The 22334-nt window shown below is 38.3% G+C and overlaps 1 protein-coding gene across 2 annotated transcripts in view; it reads right to left on the bottom strand.

Annotated features, from left to right (window-relative positions):
• The window catches only part of CPQ (carboxypeptidase Q), a 135466-nt gene that overhangs the window by 101924 nt on the left and 11208 nt on the right, over positions 1–22334 (bottom strand). For both annotated transcript variants that reach the window (XM_069854407.1, XM_069854406.1), the window contains exon 2: positions 21201–21408. In XM_069854407.1, the coding sequence (XP_069710508.1) occupies positions 21201–21408 (208 nt within the window). The remainder of the gene's footprint in view (positions 1–21200; positions 21409–22334) is intronic.

Here is a 22334-nt window from a genome sequence, read left to right as displayed (position 1 = left end):
CACTATGAGAGCGGTAAGGCACTGGCACAGGTTGCCCAGGGAAGTTGTGGCTGTCCCATCCCTGGAGGTGTTCAAGTCCAAGTTGGATGAGCCTTGGGTAGCCTGATCTAGTGGGAGGTGTCCCTGCCCATGGCAGGGGAGTTGGAAATGATCTTTAAGGTCCCTTCCAACCCAAACTATTCTATGATTCTGTGATTCAACAACAGAGAAGAAACAAACAGTTCCTGCACATTTTAAACTAATTCGTTCACCTGTGTCTTTTGGCAAGACTATGTTTTGGTACTAACACACCATGTATGCTGAACTGCAGTAATTCAGGTTTTATCACCACCTGTATTGATTTCACTCTCCTTGTTATTTCCCAGATGCTCAACAAAACAAACCTCTAAAACTGTATTTGTTTCTCCAATAAAAGTAGCAACTACATTTCTTTCAGATGCTTAGTCCTGGTGCTACACCACAAGTGTGAGTAAGACTTTTGACAACCCACTTAGATGAACACATGCTTACACATCCCCCAGTGAAGGAAAGGCTGCAAGTACAAAATTTACACCAGCTAGCTTGAAAAAAAACCCCTTGAAGTCACCTGGCGGTCTTGCTATTTTTATGTTCAAATTACTATTTTGCCAAGATTATAAAGCTAAGCCAAACTACCCAAATTAACACATTTTGGCACAGGCAGGCAGAGCAGTTCAGATAATACCAGGACCTGAAGGGAATGGATGACTGCCCAAATGATTGCTACAGAAAGGGAGATGGACCCTAAGCGTTACCAGTACAGAGGCACAAGGCAATATCACAGTATTGCATATTCCTAAAGCTACAAGATCAACTCACATAGAAAACATTTATAACAGACGTTAAGCATTCTGGGATGTACCTGATTAAAGTTCACATGCATGCAAAATACAACATGTGTTAAATATATCTACATAATAAATTGCTTAATAAAGTGTCAAAGAGTACAAAAAAAAAATTTTAAGTAAAGAAAATTAAGACCCTTTTATGTAGAGATAACAAAAAACTGGAAAGGCTGCTGACCATATGGCAAGACCAGAGCAAGAACAAAACAGAAATTACTAGCAGACGCAGTGCGTAACAGATTCAGATAAATAAAATGGTTGGGGTTTGCTTTCGAAAAACCCTTAGGTTTCACATCTTGGAAAGTATTTAAAAGAAGTATCACAGTATGAATAACAAAGCAGAGGAAAGCTCCAAACCATAAGCGTTTTCTCTGTTAGAAGTGCACATCAAATGACTATTAAGAAACAGATGTGGCATACATCTTAAGAACTATGGACAGGAAGGATAAAAAAGTCAGGAGACAGCTAATTAGTATATCTTCTGAGTAAAATAATCAAACGTGGAGAAACTGAAAGACGTGGATTAGAAGATGTGCTAGCATCAGGTCAGCTCTAACTTTCATTATTGTGGTAGTTGACCTTGTATGCTTCATCACTTTGTTCCTGGACTACCCACTCTTATCTCTAATATAAGCTAAAATGCCCAAGGACAAATAAACTGTGTAAGAACCAGTGCTTCAAGCTAAACTGGATGCTCTGATGAAAAATTGAAGCTTCAGGCAAATACAGTCATCTCCTAACGGGAGAAGTAAGCATGACATTACAAGAACTCTAACATGACTAAAAGAAAAAAATCCCAAAACTTGATTATATGAAAGCTTACAAAGATTTACTTCAGCCATAATACGTATACACACAACCCCGACACACAATTCTTCATATCAACCTCATAATGCAGTCTAGGGTTGGGAAATACAAAATTAATGTCTAAGTATCTTTAGTTTATTCATTCATAGAAACACATTGTGAGACTTGTACTTTGGTTCCGTTTTTCACTTGTATATTCTACACATCATAGAAAACCTCCTCTCATAAAAGCTCTACACTTTAGAGGAGTGATGGAACATTCTGCAGCAAAATAGAAGGGAAACTGTACATCTTCATCTCATGCTTAGCTATGAAGAATAGCTACTCATGAGTGCCTCACTCCTGTATTTTCTCTTCATTGACAGCAGCACAGAAATGGCTTAACTCCATTCAAGTAAATCCCCTTTTCCTGCCCCATAAATTCCTTTTAAAAAAAAAAGTTGTCCTTGTATGCACTCACACTGTGTACATTCATTCAAGATTCTCACCATCACCTGGATAGAGAAGCCAAACTTCTAACAGAATTAGTCAAAACATCTACGGTATTACTCTTCTCAGAATAATTAGGTTTTTAAAAATAAAATCAAGACTACTCCCCATTTGAAATTAAGGAGCAAACTACAACGTGGAACAAATATGGAATTAAATAGTACAACAGCCTGTTGCCAAGGATATAATACTTTAAGTCTAGTAATATAGTCTCTTTCAGATTACTTTGTACTAACCTTTAATTGATGTAGCACCTGCACAAGTGCAATGAAGCGTAAAAGAGACTCCAGATACCATTTAGCTTACCAAGGAAAACTCTTTGAAAGAGTAGAGTATTATTCCACTACCACACAGACTCCATTTAAATTAACATTTAGAAAACTTCATCTAATCAGTGCGAGGCATTCATTAAAATAAGGCTTTACCAAACAAATGTAATACCTTTGTAATAATTACATATGTGCTAAGCTACAGAATGCAACTAACATGTATATGCTTGAATTTCATTACAATATTCAGTACTGTATGCACCAAGGGAATTCTATGATAAACACAGAATATTTTAAAAATAGCATAGATTAGATGTGGTCTGTCAAACAAGAAGAAGAAAACAACTGTGAATGGTAAAATGATCAAATGAAGCAAGTCCAACAAATTCCACAGTGGGACTATCCAACTGCTGGGAAAGTAGACAAGTCTGCACAGTCTTTTCCAAATGCCTGTAGGAAATGGGAGGCTTGCATCAGCTGCTCTTCAACTGAAAAAGAAACTTTCTGCATCTTACAGACATGAGGATGACTCCCCAGCAGCTGTCAGTACCCTAAGGGAACCATTTAAGTCATCCACCTGTTTGGCCTCCTTCTGCTCAATATGAACAACCAAGCTCCCTCCTCCCGTGTTTACATCCCCACCTTGTGAGAACGCAGCTGCTTGCTCCATGCTACCATAGGTATGATAGCAGAGGGCTCCAAGAGGGAACGCCAGTGACAATTGTAATTGCCAGCAGCTGCAAGGTTTCTGGGTTCATGGGGATTCATTTTATTTTATTGTTCAACTCCAGGCTTCTCAGCCTTGAGCAGAAGCCATATTTACATCTCCAGTGACCTCTCTACCATCAGAGACTAGTGAGCACACAGGCCAAATTAAAAAAACCTTCCTGGAGACAGATGTTATATTTCATACCTACAGGAAGGAAAACCCCAAAACCAAACCAAACCAAAACTTTCTTTATTTGGAAAGCAGAGAATGAAACAGAGAGACTTCACAGGGCTAGCAATAGATAAGCAAACAAAATAACAGCTAGCTGTCCAGAATACTGATCTGGCCTTCGTGCCTTCTCCATTTAATTACGTTTGCTATTATTGATAATAAATTCTTGCATTAAAATTATCAGGCACAAACAGGTGTGAAGAGGCATCAGAGCTCTCAGAGTAGAATCAATCACCGTATCAGTGCTTCCAAGTCTCTGCTTCATTGCAGACAGTAGGCAGTGGGGAAGGTTAAGCCCTCCCATACGCAGGCATACACATTAATTCACAGCAGAAACCTGAGCCTCCTCTGGTGCTGAACATAATACATTCTGGTACAGTATGAGCAGGGTCCTCCATAATCAGTAGACAGTTACAGTAGAGAGTAATATACAGCCAACACTTTCAGGGAGCTGAAAGAGTAGGGATGGAGGACACTGATACAACCCACCATAAAACCTCCTTTTAATCAGCTGCCCACAGAGGTAAACAGAGGGGAATGAGGTCTGAAAGTAAGAATGGGAATTACAGAGAGAAAACAAGTCTTTGAAGACAGCAGGAGAAATAACAGTATCTTAGCACCAAAGACAACTACGTAGATGGATAAAAAGGGAGAGTTTTTAGAAGTAAAAAACTAGAAAGTAGAATAACTTAAGTTGTTATCACCATAGATAGCATGGAAGTAAATCCCAGGAGTGAAATAGATGAGAGGAAATGCAGGAATCTTGTCATCTTCTCTGCTGTTTGTGAGTATAACACTGTTTCCACTCAAAATCAGTGGCAATTCTTCCACTAACTTCAATAGAAGAGGGGGAAAAAAGACGCTTTAAAAACTGACTAGATATGAAAAGAAAGAATAAAGGGCCTGACTGGATTCAATCTTAAGCAGTGAGCAAATCAAAAGCCATTGCAAGTCACTTATCTATGTGAGCCCCTATATTTTCTGAAGAAAACTGAAACTCTGTAACATGTTCACTACATAAATGCTTCTTTTACTCCCACAGATCTAATTCCTATCAAATATTAAACTCCTTTTTTTGATGTTCTATTCAACAACGTAACACTTTCACTGATTAAGTAAAAAAATAATTTCAGATCAAGAGAATAAAAAGTACATTAGTAAAAATAATACAGATGGTGTACCACTTATTCCTTCCCTCAAGTGAGAGTGACCAATTAAAGGAACTATTGTAACCTCAACTGATCATTATATTTTGCCTATCTAGTTCAAATATTATACAAAATTCATGCAATGTAAAATGTAAATGCTGAAGTGATGAGGACACTTTGATTTGAGAAACTCATTGTCCAAAAAAATGGTATTTTTTTTTATTTTCAAAACACTGGCAAGTCTTGCCTCCCACTCCAAAGTTACAGATACTCCCTGAATTTTTCAGTCTCAAACTTGAAATCTACTGTCAACAGGGAAGTTCCTTTTAGCAACAGAACATATCTTTAGAGCTTATTATGACATGATAATAATGCCTGTAAGCTAGGACAGAATACTGAGCAGCACGGCAAAGTGTTATGCCAAGCATGAGCATTCTTTCCCCAGCTGCATTTGTTGACCATGGCAGATTCTCCCAAAAGTTTCATCATCTGCATCAGATGAAATGCAAAACTTCCCAATAGGTACACATTTCCTCTGAACAGTTCCTTTCCTAGCAATTACGGTTGTGTCTGGGAAATGAGTCTCAGACTGAGAAAACAACAAAAAAAGCTTTCCAGTGCAAATCATGGTTGGGAGAATGAGTGAATCAGTTTTGGGGATCTTCCCATGCTGCTGGTTTCTTTGGGAGCATGCAGGAAAAACACCCAGTGTGCAGCAGCTGCCATGAGCAAATGAATGTAGGGGTTTCCTAAGAAGACAGTTAAGTCTTGAGAATTCAAGTAATTGTCCTTCATCAAGAGGAAAAGAAAAATTGCTGTCAAATGGCAATACTTTCTCATCGTTTTGCTTCAGCTAGCAAGTTTGCCATGCTCTTCAATACATACTATATACTTATATTATTTTGCTTATTGTTCGAGGGTTTGTGCTCTTCCTACTTAATCCTAAACATACTGAATCTTTCATCATCTACTGAACGGGAAAAAAAGATTATTCTCAATCCCACTCTTACATTTTATGTATTTCTTTAATATCTAATAAAGGGAGCATAGGAGAGTCTCTGCTGGAAGAGAAACTGTCTGAAATAATTAAATTTTCTTTTCTTTTCATTAGTTGGTCCATGCTGCTGAGGAAAACATTGGAAAGAAAGGTAGCAGGCTGGAGGCTTTTGTTTGAATGTACAATAATGATCACGATTTTTACAGTCTGTATATAAATTTAAATACACAAATGCTTTCGGACTTTAACCAAGAGATACAGGTACACAGCCAGTCAGATCAGATGAATTTTGTTGGTGGAGATGCTGAACTGGATTTAGGGACATGATGAGATTCCAGAGTACCTGAAAAGTGACAGCCATGGGAATGCTGCAGCTCTCTGAGCTTACCTCTAGCAGCTCCCAGAGTTGAGGGCTGTCAGGGAGGACCACAGTCTTCCCCACTTTCTCCTCACCCGTCTGTTCTGGGTTGTACTTTTCTGCTCAGACAGCCTTCACAAGGAAGGGTATGCAGCAAGCCACCTACATTCACAGCCTTGTGCACACAAAACAGCCTTAGAGCTCAACATACCAAACCAGGAAAACCCACCTAGCGCAACACAGCAACAGAATTAAAAGCGGCGATTTTCTTCCCAGTGTTCAAATCAGAGGAATGATTTTTCCCCCTGAAGAACACTATGCAGGAAAATTATCTTACTAATTGTTCGTGATTAATGTTAACACTGAGACCATATATATAACTTCATGAATAGTATAAATAGAAAATCTTTTTTTAAAAAAACTGTATCTACTTTGAAAGAAGCACACCATACAATTTTAGATGTAGAACTATGTTTTACAAGCTAATTCCCACAGGCTGAATTAACTTGCAGCTGTCAAGTGAAATTTTGCTTTCGTAAAATAACCTGTACAACACTTCTGTATAAGCACAGTTGAGTTACTTACATTATTCACTGGAAATGGTACTTGCTTCAAATCTAGCTTGTCTGTAAACAGATACTGAACTCTACAGAACTACTCTGAATGTGTGCAGTTCACAGCTGTTTATCCTGCAGTTGTTCTTTAAGTGCAGCCCAAAGATCACTTGCAGCTTGGAAAGCCTTTGTACACCTAGCCCCAAAGCAAGCTTTTAGGAGCTTTATCTACATGAAGATAAAGGTTTACTGACCTGCAGATGAATGTTGTCATGTAGCCAAGATGCTGATTAATACCAGTATTAACAAAACTCCTGTTTTAACAGGACACTGCTTGGTCTCTACAACTTAACCACTGAACTGCTTAACTGCAATGAATGGGGCTGACATGACCCACAACACAGTGCAAATCACAGAGTATCACTTCCTCCTGCCAAAGCTATGAGACTGAATAGCCTGAATGTAAAGATGCAGATAAAACATTCCTCCATTTCCCTTTGAAATTCTTGATTTGTCAGTGCCAAAACATTTAGGGGAGGTGGATCCAACTAGGAAAGTCCTTCTGAAATCCCAACAGCCAGGCTGGGTTCCAAACGTGTGTGCCCCCTTGCTAACTCTGTAATATCCTCCTGAAATCTCAAGTAGAAGAGGAAAAAGTAGTATATTTGTGGTTAGAACTTCTCAGGCATGAACACACTTGGACTAAAAACCTCTTCAAGTCTCAAAGATACTTTCTCTAATACCAGGCACACCAAACTGACCTGAGTGCTTTGAAATGCCATTACATTTTCTTTAGTCAGCTAGATTTACTTGAATAACAACATCCCCTTTCTATACATCTTCTGTTTATACATATACACAGGCAAGCACATTGTATGATGAGCTGACACTGATCTGAGCATTTTAAATTCTTCTCTGTTTTTAATTTTTTATTAACAGTATGACAATTACACTAGTTGACTCAATTTAGACACCTTATGGGGGTGATCCTTGGAGGAACGAATGGCATTCTCCTTTCCTTTATCAGGAAACTTCTATAGACAAGCACTACATAGAAGTCTGGTATTTTACAAGTGTCCTCCAATTCCTCATCATCTCTTTGCACTTGCCTGGATTCTGCAATCTTTTCACTAACCCTTAAGACATTCCACTAAGTAACACGTAAATATCCAATAAATAAAAAGTACTGCTCTATACAGGAAAGGGTTAAAAGAATCCATCACTGATCGTCATTGAGAAGTACCATACAGATATGTACATGACTGAAACCTAATTTTAGGCACTGAAAAACAGTTAAGATTCTAAAATCATAAACTGCAGCTGTGCTTATTATTCCAAGTAGCTCTGCTAAAGTTTTCTCATGGGAATCCCTATTCACATCACATATCTGGCAAGACTGAAAGACTCTCAGACACTGTAGCAGACCATTTCTCTTTTCTGAGATTGCCAGTGTTATAAACTAAGCAATGGAAGAGGGAAAAAACCCACATAGTTTTGTGGATTTACAGGCTTGGACGATCTCTCAGATGAACCTGTCAGCCCAGGATTCCAGACTCAAAGTGCTGGCTGTGTCTGGATAGTGTTGTATCCCTGTTCAAACTCTTTGGGCTTGAGCATGAACATAGATCCCTCCAACAACCTTTCTGGAGACACAGAGCGTGTAACTCAAGCTGCATGGTCCCTTCACATTCTTTCTGGCTCTCCCCTGTCCCCACATCAGCAACCATAGCCTTTGCAGAGCCTGGAACTGGGACCCTTGAAAGTAGTTGTTTCCTTCTTTGGAGACTGCAGGGATAGTTGGAAACACACCCTCCTCAAAGAAGGACCACAGTCTACTCCTTGAATAGATGCAAGCAATACACATGTTACAGAAGAACAGCTAAAGTCTGCCTTATGTCTCACCTGCGAGCTCACTCTTTCCAAACCTCAGACTTTTGGGAAAATCACATTTGAATCTAAGGACCTGATTTCTAAAGTTCATGTTGCTCTTGATGAGAGAGCTGTTACTTAGGAAAAACCTTGCACTGCTATGAAGTCCCAGCTCCTTCATTCTCTTTTCAGTGGCTTCTGGTATCTCATGGTGAGTTCTTACTGAACTGAACTCAAAATCCAAATCATTTGAGCTACAGTCAACCACTTGTTTTTAAATATCTGCATTTGAAAATACAATATTCCAAGGTAACAACATGTATTCTCTGTCATTCACTTCCTGCCAGGGCCTTCCCACAGATCTCTGTTAGGTTAACCTGAAAGCTCAATCTAGCAGAAGTTAACAATCAAACACTACATTTTATGTCACAATAAAACTCCATGGTTATATAATGGATTATATAACCCACTGCTAGACAATAATAAAACCATACCCTAGTTTTGGCACCAACAAATTATTGCAGAATCTAGTATTGACTATTTAAACACAGTTTAAAAGAGTCAATTTTTAATAATGTCTTCTTTACAGTAAAGAATGTACAAATGTTGTACTAAATTAACATTCAAAAAACAATACCACTGCTTGCAGACAGGGAAAGAGAGAAATTAACGTGAGCTACTAAAGATCCCACGGGGACACAAGGCAGAGAGAAGAATGGAACTTCAGAATCTGTGGGTTTAGTTAATTCACATGATTATTCTCCTTCATCTGACAGACGCAATTTTTGTTGCCCTGTGCACAAATATCTAGAATCAACCCAGGCTTCCCAGAGCTAAACGGTACAATATTTTCAATATCTCTTGCTGAGGTATGTTTTATGTGCTTCATAGCCACCAGCAAACTAATGTGATAAAATCCAAACAGAAATAAGTAAATGAGAAACCACATGGTTTCTTTCTGTTTCATGTTCTTAGAATAAATATTCTTCTATTGTGATCACAGTAGATGAAAAATCTAAGAATTGCTGTCAAAGGTCAACCCTACTTAATAGTAATGAACAGAAACATCAAAGACAATCCCTCTCTGTTTTGCAGAGTATTTGCAATACTCCTATTAGACAGCCAATGTAGAAGGACTGTGGACAGTGACTGGGAAAGCAAGGTAAAGGTGAAACAGTTTAGCAGAAGTCACAGGCCCTAGCTACTTACTCAGTTAATGACATAAGGGAATGATCTATAAATACCAAACCAAAGGTCAGATTTAAAAAGCAAAGCTGGAAGAGAACAAAGTTATGGCTTTAGGTTTGCACCATCCTCCTAAATATAGAAACAAAATGAGAGAAAGTATAAGGTGCCCGAAGGAGAGAACAACAGGCAAGTAACCCAAGCTGGCATCACTGGCAGAGCAGAGACAGGAGTTGGCATCTCTCATTTAATAAAGCAGATGGAGAAGGATTTTCACCATTTAGCCCTACCCTGCAGGCAAGACCAAAGGATGAGTATTTGATGCAACAAGATGAACACAATAAGAGAGAGGCTCCAGTGACTGATTGGATTTGAAGGGGAAAACAAAGCTGGAAAAAAGGATTAAAGTAATTGAAACAGTTACACTCACAAGGCACAAGATATTATTTCTACAGAGAAGAGCCCATTGTTAGTGTTGGTGATCAACATCAGGCTACATTTAGAAAACAATTCTAAACAACAACTGTGGGATAATTGGCTCTCAATTCCAAAAAAACCTGGCTCTCACTTCCAAAAAACATTGGCTCTCAATTCCAAAAAACACTGGCTCTCACTTCCAAAAAACACACGTCAAAATGTGTGTGCCATAAACAAGGGTTTCATCATGCAAACAGGTCTAGCTCGTCATACTTAAATGCCTGACACATGTCATAGCAGAGGTAACACAGCAGGGTAGGCCATCCTACGTGACAACATTTAATGCACCAACACAGAAATCCTCTACCATTTGGACCAGCCAAAAGCACAACTGTGGAAAGCGGAAGAACCAACAAAACTGAGAGGTCAACCCCGACTTTGAAATCAATGTAAACATTCTTGTAAAGAGAAATCATAATATCTTGGAGCAAACCATACACATTTGCTCACATGTTTAAGCAAACAAGGCAAAACAAAATAAGGAATTAGCATTTCCAAATCCTCTACATGCCCGGGGCATAAACCAAAGACATTGTGGATATTAGCAATTGACTAGCATATTAAGTGTATTTTAAAAAATAGCACCTACATTTGTTTGCATTTTTTTTACAGGACATAAGTAAGATGTTACATATCAAAATTAAACATTTTCATATTTGCATAAGACAGATTCTGAAGCTCACAAATACAGACACAATTCCTACATAAACCTGTGTTCACTTTAGGAAATCAGCAGTAAACCTTAAAAATAATACTTCAGCTGTTTTACAGCAGATATAAGGTGTTCAATAAATAAAACTTTAATATATACATGCTAAAATTCTTCTGTCATATGTAGATGATTTTTAGCAACATCAATTTAAGAACACTATCAAATAGATTCTGAAAAAGTTTCTTGAGTAGTACAGGGAGTAGAAACAATACTCAGTGGGAAGTACAAACTGGAAAGCCAATTATAAGACATAAAAATAATAAAATTGGATAGACAGGTGAATCTATACAGTAGACCTCTGTACAAGCTGTTTCAGCTTTGCCTGGATCAAAGTAAAAAAGTGTAACTGTGTAACTTGAAATTAATGGAGGTCATCCTAGAATACATCAAGAAACAGAGCCTTTACTCTCTTGGCTTTTTGTTTAAAATGAAAAACCGGGAGCATTCAGCTAGGATTCCCTAAACACCAATTCTGTACCATTCTAGCACAATCATTCTGGTACTATTTAGTCTCCTCCAGTTGTCCAGAGCCGTGTACTCATGTGCTCTGGAGATGAACACCCCAGATAAAGCCCTCAGTGCTGCACTTACACAGAAAAAAATTGCAGAGAATTACAGAGAAATGAAATGTCAGTCCACATACTTCTCAGATCTTATCAGCAGCTGAAAACAAATACACCCCTTGTGAAAATAGTTCATTGGCATTGTATTACTCAGATTCCTCTCTGTAATCCTTATCTGCATTTTTGTTGTAATGTTTCCCTTCAATCCTCTACATTTATGGTTGCTACATACTGGTAAGACAATTCTTAATGTAATCAAAACACTGAATATTGTGAGAACATTAAAACAGAACATGCAATTGATGCATCAAGACATTACAATCATGTCAGATGCTTCTGAACTTGCTAACAGTGCTTTCTGAGGCACAGCAAGCCATACAGACTCAGAAGGGACTGGCAGCACCAAAGAAAGCCGGAGCTGATTAGAGTGGAACAGGAAATCATGGAAAACTGCTAAAGTTCCCAGTGCTCAACCCACAGCAAGCACAGCTGTAAGTCCTTAAAGATCAGTACAAGAAACTCAAGACTTGGCAGTTTTATATGCTCAACATCTTTATATACACAAGCCAGTAATGCAAAAGCTGAATGAAACCGTTCCTCTCACTAACTGTGGAATATTACCAAATCTAATCAGTGAACGCTCACAGTACTCAAATAAGAACAAAGTTAACACGTGTTATTCATGACATGGGTGGCCATCCAGCCATCAGCAAAATGTATGACTCAGTGATGTTAAAAGAGTTGGTGAGACAGAAGAGAGGAAAAAAGAATCTTTAATACTACATCCATAAAGGTTTGCCTTGGGAAGCTACCGGTGAGGAAGTGAGGATTTCAAAAGGACTATTAACCTCACAGCATCTTTCCGGATAAGAAAAGTCAAAAGATTTTACTAGCCCTTTACCTGCCCCTCCCAAATTTACAGAACATTGCTTATACTACAAGACACTAAACGGATTAAACTCTTCCCATACATATTCCTGAACAGGAGTAGCCAAAACTAGGAGAAGCCCTTGTTAGTCTCAGCAGCATTTTACTGACTTTGTAAGAAATCAAATACCCCAGAAGTATTAAATTACCCAGAGGTTCCAGATGTCACATCAAACCCTGTCTACTGAAAAAACCCACCAAAACCAAAAACCAAACCAACAAAACAGTTATGCAGTTCAAAGTAAAAAGAGGAAAGAAGTTTGGCAAAAGCCTAAGAGAGACTGGGAGTTAAGAAACATCATCCACAGATTTCTCTGTAGTGAAAGTCAGTCAAGTTACCTGAAATTTAATGCTCAAATAGCAAGAATCTACTGTACAATACAATCATCTCCTAGAGCACAGACTCCATTTCTGCTAAGGACGTGTAAGTTCTCTTGCTGACAGCTACGATTTGGCCAAAACTGAGCACAAAGACTGCACTGCAGAATGCAGTCTGGCATGTTGGCCTTCAGGGAACACAGGAAGCAAAGTGAAAATTTATGATTGTCAGTCAACAACATATACAGACCTCCTGGAGGAAAAGCCCCTATGTGCAGGGCAAGAAAATAAATCCCTCACAACCAATTCACATCTCTAAGAGCAGCAAGACAACATGCATAGCACTATGAAACCTAAATAGTATCTTCCACGAGCTCACTAGAGACTTAAAATACATGGTCTCCTCTTGTCACACCACAGACAAGGGTTTTATCCTTGTTTCCTGGTCCCTTAGTAGAACAGAAGACAATATTCCTGTATTCTATTGCCACAGGTTATTACCACAGGACAGTCTCTCATTGAGATGTTTCCTATGAACAATTCCTGCTGCTATATGAGTCCTGTAAGCAAAAAGCGTTCACAAATAACCAGTGGTGCTTCCTCATTTCTGCAGTCGTGCTACAGCATTAACATTACATCTCTACAGTTATCACTCAGCTTCCTGCTACCTTTATGCATCGCACATTCCCCAAGTCTGTGCAAAATGGACAGAAACTGCTGCCTACTCAGAAGGGGACTATTTCTATAACAATTCTGCAGTGTGAAAAGTGAGCATGCACAGTACCAGGCAGGGGAGAAGCAGGTTTGTCGATCTTCCAACTGCCTCAAAGATAAACTCTAAACTACCTTGACCACAAGTACATTCTCCTCCTCACTGGAAGAATTTAACCCTTGAAAACATATATTCACCACTTCACCCTATGAGCACAAAACTCACAAGCTAGGGAGGAAAAAAGTGCTTTAAAAACACAAGGCAATAATAAGAACAATAACTCTGTCACTGGAAGATTATAATGAGCAAAGAGAGTTTCTTGGGTAAACAAATGAGGGCATCAGATCCAAACATAATATAGGCAAACTCTTCATTTTCAGTACTTCCAACAAGAGCTAGCTCCATGGAAGTAGGAGAGGTGGCACTGCTCATAATAGTATGCACCAGGACCAAAGAACACAGCATTACAAGGAAGCAAGGAAAATTCCAGGTACTAGAATAGACAGCACTGTCACATGAAATGGGGAAAAAAATATAAATATACTAGAGTTTTTTACTCAAGGAATATAGAAATAGTTTACTTTTACACTCAGAGACTAATGTCTCATGTCTCAGACATCCTTTGATGGGAGTTAAATCCAGTAAATTTCTTCCTTCAAAACAGATCTTTCCTAGTACCTTGTCTTGACAAAATGGCAATCTAGTTTAGCCATTTCTATCAAAATATTTTTAATAATAATGACATTTGATTTTATGTACACATCAGCATCAAGGAGATTTACTTGGCTGACATGCATTGAATATCTCTAAGTTTGTCTTTCCTGATTCACAGAAAGCCTCAGCTCTGTCATTGTGCTCCCTCTTGGAATTGATATTTGATAATAAAGAGCCTCAACCTGCAATGATGAAGTGAATCTTCATATCACGGAGGGCGTATCTCTGGCCAATACAATAGAAATTACACCATAAACAGTGTAAATTATTACACAGATGGTGTGACTTTCTTAAAGATCTCACATGGTATGTCCATATTAGCCTTTTAGTTCGAATAAAGAATAAGCTTTTGAAGTGAACCTCCCAAAATCCTTCGCTGATTGATCATCAAGCAGCCTTTGAGCACCAGTGCTAGGTTCCTTTCTGATGAAACTAAACCAGAAGATGTGCACAAAAAGTGCGCCTAGAACAGCCCAACAACTAACACATGCTCAGTCTCAGCTGTTGCACCTAAATCTTTAATTGCAGCTTTATATTTTTTAGAAGAGAGATTTTTCCATCATCAGATGGAAAACCTCCATTGCAACACAAGGATTTTTATTTTAAAAGATGTAAAAATGATTTTCAATTAGAAGAGGAAAAATGTTTGGACAGTCTGTAAAATATTTTCCCTAATCCCAAGAGAATGAGACTCAAGATTATTTCATTACCTAAAAACCAAGGAAGCAGGTTTACAGATGGACTAAAATACATCCCACCCCTGCAGACCTGAGAGCCCAAGGCTAGCTTAATTAGAAGCAAAGAAAGAATAGAGAAGACTGAACAGAACTGCAGGAAATTAACTCACATACCACATGCGCTAGCAGGCCAAAAGCCAGAGTAACCACAAATTCCTGAACTGACACAGCACTTGGAGAGGGGGACCAAAATTCAAATATACGCAGGGCACTGGCAGCTCACACACACTAAGCCTGTACACGCAGCCAGAGATGTAATATGTTGGCTTCCCTCCAGCTACGCGTCCTGTGAGCATCTGCCAGGCTGTCCCCAAGTGTAGCCAGATACACCAGTGAGGCTGCACAGTTTCAGCAGCCCAGATATCACACAGTCACCAGGGTGCTAGAGGCAGAGCAGAAAAAGGTGTGTATGACTGTTGGGCAAAAAGAGGAAAGCAAAGCAAAAACTTCCAAAAACTAGTTACACAAAAATTCCTACTTCATTTTGTAAATATAAACTGATTTCATCTTTTTCCTTTCAACAAATGCCAGAGGCAGTGAACAATCTTAGTTATACTCAAATGCCTGAAGAAAACTAGGCTTTTTCAGCTGAGCAGCAATTTGGATGACCAGTCCCATGCTACAACACCTGGTGTTAGCAAAGAAAAAGCGATGACAAACCTAACGCCTATTTTGTGCTACCATAAGCTCACTTATTCATAGCAACTGCTTTGTTTATTAAATAATCAAAAGGAAAGGACAGTAAAAATGAAACAGTTCACTGAAGAGCTCCTGAAACTATTTTAGGATGTAGGTTAAGTTTTAGAAATTTAGACACAGGTCAAGATTTTTTGGCTGAAAATAGCAGCTGGTGGTCCTGGCCATCTAATCGGCAAAAAGGACAGCCTTCTAGGGCAAAATGACCTGTCTCACCCGCTCGACTCCCAACCTATGACACATGAAAAGGAATACAAGTCTGCTTAGCTATACCTCATGCACAGAGAGCAATAGTGATGCTCTGGCACCTGACCTATGGCTCATGATCAGACTGGGCTCAGGTCACATCGAGTGCTGTATTAACAGAGAACTGCTCTCTTGCTCACTCACAAGTCTTAGCCAGTGCTTACCAGCTGAAATACGGACAATACCAGCTGCACGGACATGGCACTGCTACCCCTTTATGGAGAGAAGAAAGGGTCATAGGAAGAAAGACTCCTAAGATGGTAGAAAAAAATTAAGTATACTGGCATTCATTGTGGAATGAGGGACAGAACAATAGGCAAAGGAACTTTCAGGGATCATGACACAACCAGAGGACGCAGTATTTCATAGATAACACATCAGTTTCAAAGGTCTAATATATCTCGTTGCTGTAGATAACAAATATAAGCAAAAGAAATCCTATCAAACCTACTGTACTATCTCAGATTTCAGAAAGCTTGGCAGCACAAGTAGGAGGAATTGAGTGTCTCTGGCACTACTGATGAGAAGAAGCCTTTATTTTCCTTAAACATGGAGTTAAGGGAAAGGAGGAAGCTCTGCTTAGCAAGCAAGCCTCACACCTGGAACCAAAGGCAGCAGACCAAGCATTAGCAAGAGGCGATGTGGTTAGAAGTCACTGTGCTAGCACCTGAAAGATGACACTAACTCACATACATTGCCAGTGTGATAGAGAAGGGCGATAATTGCTTACATAGTAGTGAAGAACAAAAGGAAAAGGAGGAAAGGAAAAGGCACTTTGAGAGCACAATGTATAAACAAAAAGGTATACATCAGTTTTCAAATTTACATACATTCCTGCACTTAATTCTGTAATATGCATCCACTCAGGCTATCTATGCAAGCTTTGCCATAAATACAGAGTTGCACCGTGCCACTCATGAATTCAGCTTTTGATTAGAGTTACTAGAGCTTCCCAAGCAGACATTGGGTCTTGGCCACTTGTAGCCTGAAGAAGGGGAGAGACAAGTATAAAAGGTTGAATTCAGCCTCAAAAAAGAAGAACTTTACCAAGTATTTGCCCTTGTTAATAGTCTTCAGACTATGCCAAAATACTACTTGGTCTATTTTGGTCTTGGATTATGTTCCCTGTTGAATTTCTTATGTATTGGAGAGATTGTTCTGCAATATTTAAAATAAATAATATTTTGGCATTTATATTTGAAGATGCTTGGGAACTTTCTTTCTGGGGTCTTCAGAAACAATTGATTTTATTTCTTTCTAGACCTCTTAAAGGGGTTATTATCACAAAACACAGTGTTACAACTTTATCTAACCTGTGGTTCTTGAGGAACAGAACAGTTTTAGATTCATAACAACACACTCACCACAGGATAAATACTGGATCATTTCAATAACTAAAAGATACCTTTTATCTATAAAATGTTCTAAAAATGTACAGCTAGGAAGGAAAAAACAGACTTATAGCTAGGTTATTACAACCCCATTTTTAACCATGCCTTGTAAATGGAGTATTTTTGCTGTAAAAACATCCACTAAAAAATGGGAGATACTCATCAGTTTATTGTACACAACAGTAAACATATGTATTACTTTAACTTGTACAAGACCATTAATCACAGCACAGTCAAGCTATTAAAGCAAAAAAAGTCAACATCCGGATTTCTCCAAAAAGCCAAATCCTGTGGATACTGTTGACTGATTACAAAAATACGTGTTATTTGAGAAGGTTCACTAAAAATAGTTCTGTTACTCTTTAACTCCTAATATCCATGTTTAAATGTTTTCACCACCAAATTGCCAGTGCTCCAGGAAATTGTTACTGGAAAAAGGCTGTAATAAATACACCATTTGGGGGGGAGGGCAGGGAAAATTACCTGCCTGTTACAATGACTTTCTCTTAAGAAAAAAAGCCCACTCTTCCATTGATACTTATAAAGTAGCAAGAAAATTATTTGACCCTAACACAACATGGGGACAATGCCATGAGACACAACTGCCACATAACATCATAATACCAACCATGTAAAGACAAGGGAGATGTGGTTACTAATTTAATTTACTATTCATTTACCATTTCGGTCCTAAATAAACGAATGCGCTCCTTGAAACTCAACAACAAATCTTTCGAGTCTTTCACTGTCACCAATGAGTTGGCATGAGCCCTAATACAAACATGGCAGTAAGTCTTCCCAAGTATATTCAAATTCATCTCTTCTTGTCCTCATTCACAGCTGGGATGCTGGAATCCTCAAGCTATTGCATCCACTCCATCACTATACTACCACATCTTAAAGAAAAATGAACCGCCTACAGAATCACCACTTAAAGGTTCCCTTTACACATTTTGCCCTCGACAACGTGTTAGCCACTTGCCATCTCTGAAACACGTAATAGCTACCAAGCTGCCAGCAAGAGAACACTAACTTAATTCATGTTGTGATTTTACCAGTCTTGTCAATAAGCTTTAATAATGAGCCCTAAGATGTTAATCTACTAGAAATTGCCTACTTTGAACCTATCAATATTATTCACTATTCAATATTATTGAACCTATTCAATATTATTGCAAGATCACCTAGAAATCACACCACGAAGTGACTTTCATTGTTCCAGACAGCTTAATTAATTGCAAACAGAGTAAGTAAATAACAGTAAGTTATTTTGGACCCCCTAACCTAAAGGGCCTGAAAACTCTAAATAAATAAATAATAAATAAACAAACAAATAAATAATAAACAAACAAACAAATAACCACCCAAACAAATAAATAAATAGAAAAACAAACCAAAAGAAAAACAACAACAAAAAAACCTAACACATCAAAGCTGATATACTTCAGGGAAAACTGTGAAGTTCCACCCTTCTTTCACCTGAAGAAAGTGGGATAGTGCAGTATCAGATGGAGCATATTTTATCCTTATATGTTTTGAAAAGCTACCACAATCCCATTATGAGCTATTTGTATTATAGGTGCACATATAAACACTCAGGCCCAAGTAAAAGTTCTGGTCAACAAAGAAGCTGCTTAGCAGTATACAAATTGCAAGAATGCAAGACTTTCTTTCACAACACTTAGAAGTCCTTTATCAACGTTTTACCTTCAATTTCTCACCCTTCTAACACACTACTCCCTGCAGCAATGCAGTATCTCCCATTAGTAAATCAAAAAGGCAAGTGATGTGAATAAACAGTGCCCTAGACACTGACTGACAAGAAGCAGCACATCCAGCAGGGTCCATCCAGCACAGCTCATCAGTAGGAGAGACAAGGAGACACGCAGCAATAGCTGTTTTCTGTTAGAAACAAGAAAACAGATCTAGGTATCACCCGAGTGGCAAAAGTGACAGACTGAATCTTTATTATAGGAAAAAACAGATTAACCAATCCCTCCCACACCCAAAAAAAACTAAGTAAAGGTAAACAAGAGAGGACAGAAGGCACATTTCATGAAAAACTGCTTCCTGGCAGCATCTAAACTTGAAATTGCTTTTGGGAATGACACCTTGACTCCCAGTCTCAATTAAGGAGTCAATACTTCTAAACAAACATGCATTTGGCATTTGTTTCTCCTTTCTTTTTATTCAGTTCTAAAATAGCTGTAATGCCAGTACCCAGACCTAATAAAAAGGCTTTACTACCTTCAGTTTGCACCACTGTTCCTCATCTCTAAATTTTCCATTACACGCTAAAATGACCTTCCATAAATAGTCTGGCAAAGAGAAGACACAAAGAGTCACTTTCAAACAAACACCAGAACTAAGGACAGGATAGATCACCTTCTGGTTTTCAGACAGTCAACAGATCATAGACTGCAATATTCTTTGACAATACCAAATAAGACTATTTTGAAGCCATATCATTTTTCATAAACTTTTTGAAACCTAGTCTACTATCTGTTCATTATGAAATTTATTAGAAAAATATAAGCATTAGAAAAAATATTGTAAACATCATATTTGTTGGGCATAAAAAATACCCTAGTTTAGTTTAGAGAGTATGTGAATTCAAAGTAGTTCATTTTGAGAAAAGTAATGTTGGCTTCTTTAGGGGAATATGAAGCACATAAAAATGCTATCAAGTAACTACCTTGGGAGCAAAGCTGTCCTCTGCACATGATTCAACACAGTTAGTTGGCATTACTGCATTTCTCAGGCTTTCTGAAGCATCACAAATGATGATGCTTGCACACTTATTCTACTGCTGAGACGTGACCATGTATGTTCCACCTGAACTAGTTGAAAAAAGCACGCTTCCAAGTGCCTGTCCCAGCCGCTTCCCAATTCCAGCCTCAAGCAAGACCCAAAGCCATACCACCCCTTCCCACCCACCAGCCTAAACTTCTGTAGAAAGAAAACCTATGAGTAGAGATCAAAAAGAAACCATGGTGTTATCTAAACAGAGCACAATTCCAGTTCATTAGGTGCCACATATTCAGGGTCAGGTTAGCTACTCCTAATTCTCCTCTAAACACGTATTTGCCTAAAAATGTACAATGTTACAAAACACAGCACTTCTGGTATGAAATGCAGGCCTCTTCCATGCTTTCTTATATAAGTGGTTTTGTTAGCACAGCTCTACAGTTTAAGTAGTCACACTTTGTGTCTGGCATCACTCTCAGCCCCTGCCACTCCTGCTCAGGCTGCAGCTCAGCTCCAGGAGAGTGGTCAGGGCAATAGGTCTGTCCCATCTGCAGTTCTCAGTCCAGCTCTGCTGGCTGCGCCTTCATGACCAGAAGTCTCATTAGAGCCAGCAGGCTACTACGCAGAGCTCACCGCAGGCAGTAAGCTCACCAATAACCGTGTAAAATGTTAAAAATACTATGTTAAAAGACAGTGTGCATCTGTCACTTTATGGCTGGACTTTCCTCCATTTCCCTTCTATGCCTCAGCCAGTATTTTTCACTTTGACTAGTCTTTTTCACAGTAAGCCTTAAGCTTTCAGAGCTGGAAAAGATCACCGGATCATCAGATCAAATAAGGGATCCTGTTATCAACCAGAAAACTAAAAAACCTTATTTGCCTAATGTAATGCTATATATGATAATTCACTAACGCACTAAGACATCTAAAAATACTTATTTTTATTTTTTTAAAAAATATTTATTTCAACCTACTTTACTCAAAAATGAGTGTGAGAATTGCAGACTTTACTGCTACAGTGTTCTAAACAATTATTTTCAAAGCAGACTACTCCTTCATCTAGTACAGGTCAGACTTCTTCTAGGAATACGACCAATACAATAAAAACCATATTCTTATACTGTAATCAAATATACAGAATGACCAGTTCATGTCATCACTGCCAGTCTGGTACATGTTTTCACCACAGACAGTTGATTTTGATTAATCTCAGAATATTTATGGCAGCCTTGAGAATGCAGGAAGTTCTTTAAAGTAAGTATGAAATAAATTTGAATCAGTAACAAAAAATGAAAACATTTTGAAAGAATGACAAAGTACAGGGGAAAAGAACTATTGTGCAGCCAATAGTTGCAAAACCAAACGCCCACTCATAACTGGCAACGTCTAAGTCATAGAGAATAAAAACTCCTGCCCAGAAATCACATGTGAACTAAAGACTGAAATGTGATTCACAGGCAGAAAATAGAAAAACACTTACCTATGAAGAGAAAAGGAAGCAATGGATCTAATGAGCGATGCCACTGCTCCAACTTTAGCAGCTTCTACAGCTCCCTGGGATCTGTATTGCACAGTTTCGCCATAACTGATGAAAGGCTCATTGTAGACAACAATCTTCCCCTTGGCCTCCTGAGCTCTTCTGTGCAGTTCATCAAAAGAGGACACCACTATGACTTCTGCCGTAATTCCTGAAAGAAAGTATTACAGTGGCTTTAACACTGCTTTCCTATAACTCTCCTACAGCCAATTTTGACAGACAGAAAAGCATGGACTGGGCAGAACATAGGAAATAAGATCTAACTTCTTACTGGAAAAGGAAGATTGTGAAATGCTTCATCAGGGATTAGTACTATAATAAAGAGCTGTAATGGCACCTTGAACTAAGTACCTACAGTTCTGTAAGCCATGCTATCAGGTTGGTATTAAAACATAACTTAAAGGGCAAGAAGGATACACAGGAGGAATTCTGTTCTTTCCGTGTGCTTTAATGTCTCATTGCAATAATTTATAGTACAAAAACATTTGCTAAAGCTGCATATGGGATTAGTAAAAAAATAATAGTAGTCTTTCCATGGAATTGTTTTGATACATTGCTAAACAACTTAGCTTAACATAAGACAACTGGAAGCACATATTTTTAGACTGAAACACTCATAAAATTACTTAATCCATAAATGAAATTAAATTAAAGCTCTGTGGTTTCAAAAAGTTCTGCAGCATGCTTATAAATATAAAAAAAACTTCATACTTAATTCAGAGTAACGTCACAGTTCTACTGGATCTCCTTCTGGGAGTTATGACACAGAGAACACAGGCAGGTACTTCTGCAGAACTATTCATGCATGCTAAGTTACATCCCACCCAGCTCTTTGTTTTTAATAGCTGGAATAGTTTTAAGTTGCTGTATTATATTGCTTGAAAAAGCAAAGGATTTTCTAGATAAGTATTTTTCCCAAGGCAAGAGAATCCTTCTAACTTTTTATAACATTAATTGAAGAACTATATTTCATAGCATTTAAGAAGTAATTCATTAAAATGATCACTATAATCAAGTCTGTTGATTGGTTACAGACCTAAGTAGAAACTGCTTTACAACATGAGCTGGTACTTTTCT

Source organism: Phaenicophaeus curvirostris, chromosome 3 (assembly GCF_032191515.1).
Source record: "Phaenicophaeus curvirostris isolate KB17595 chromosome 3, BPBGC_Pcur_1.0, whole genome shotgun sequence".
Taxonomy (NCBI): Eukaryota; Metazoa; Chordata; class Aves; order Cuculiformes; family Cuculidae; genus Phaenicophaeus; species Phaenicophaeus curvirostris.
This window is presented reverse-complemented; position numbering and strand designations above follow the sequence as displayed.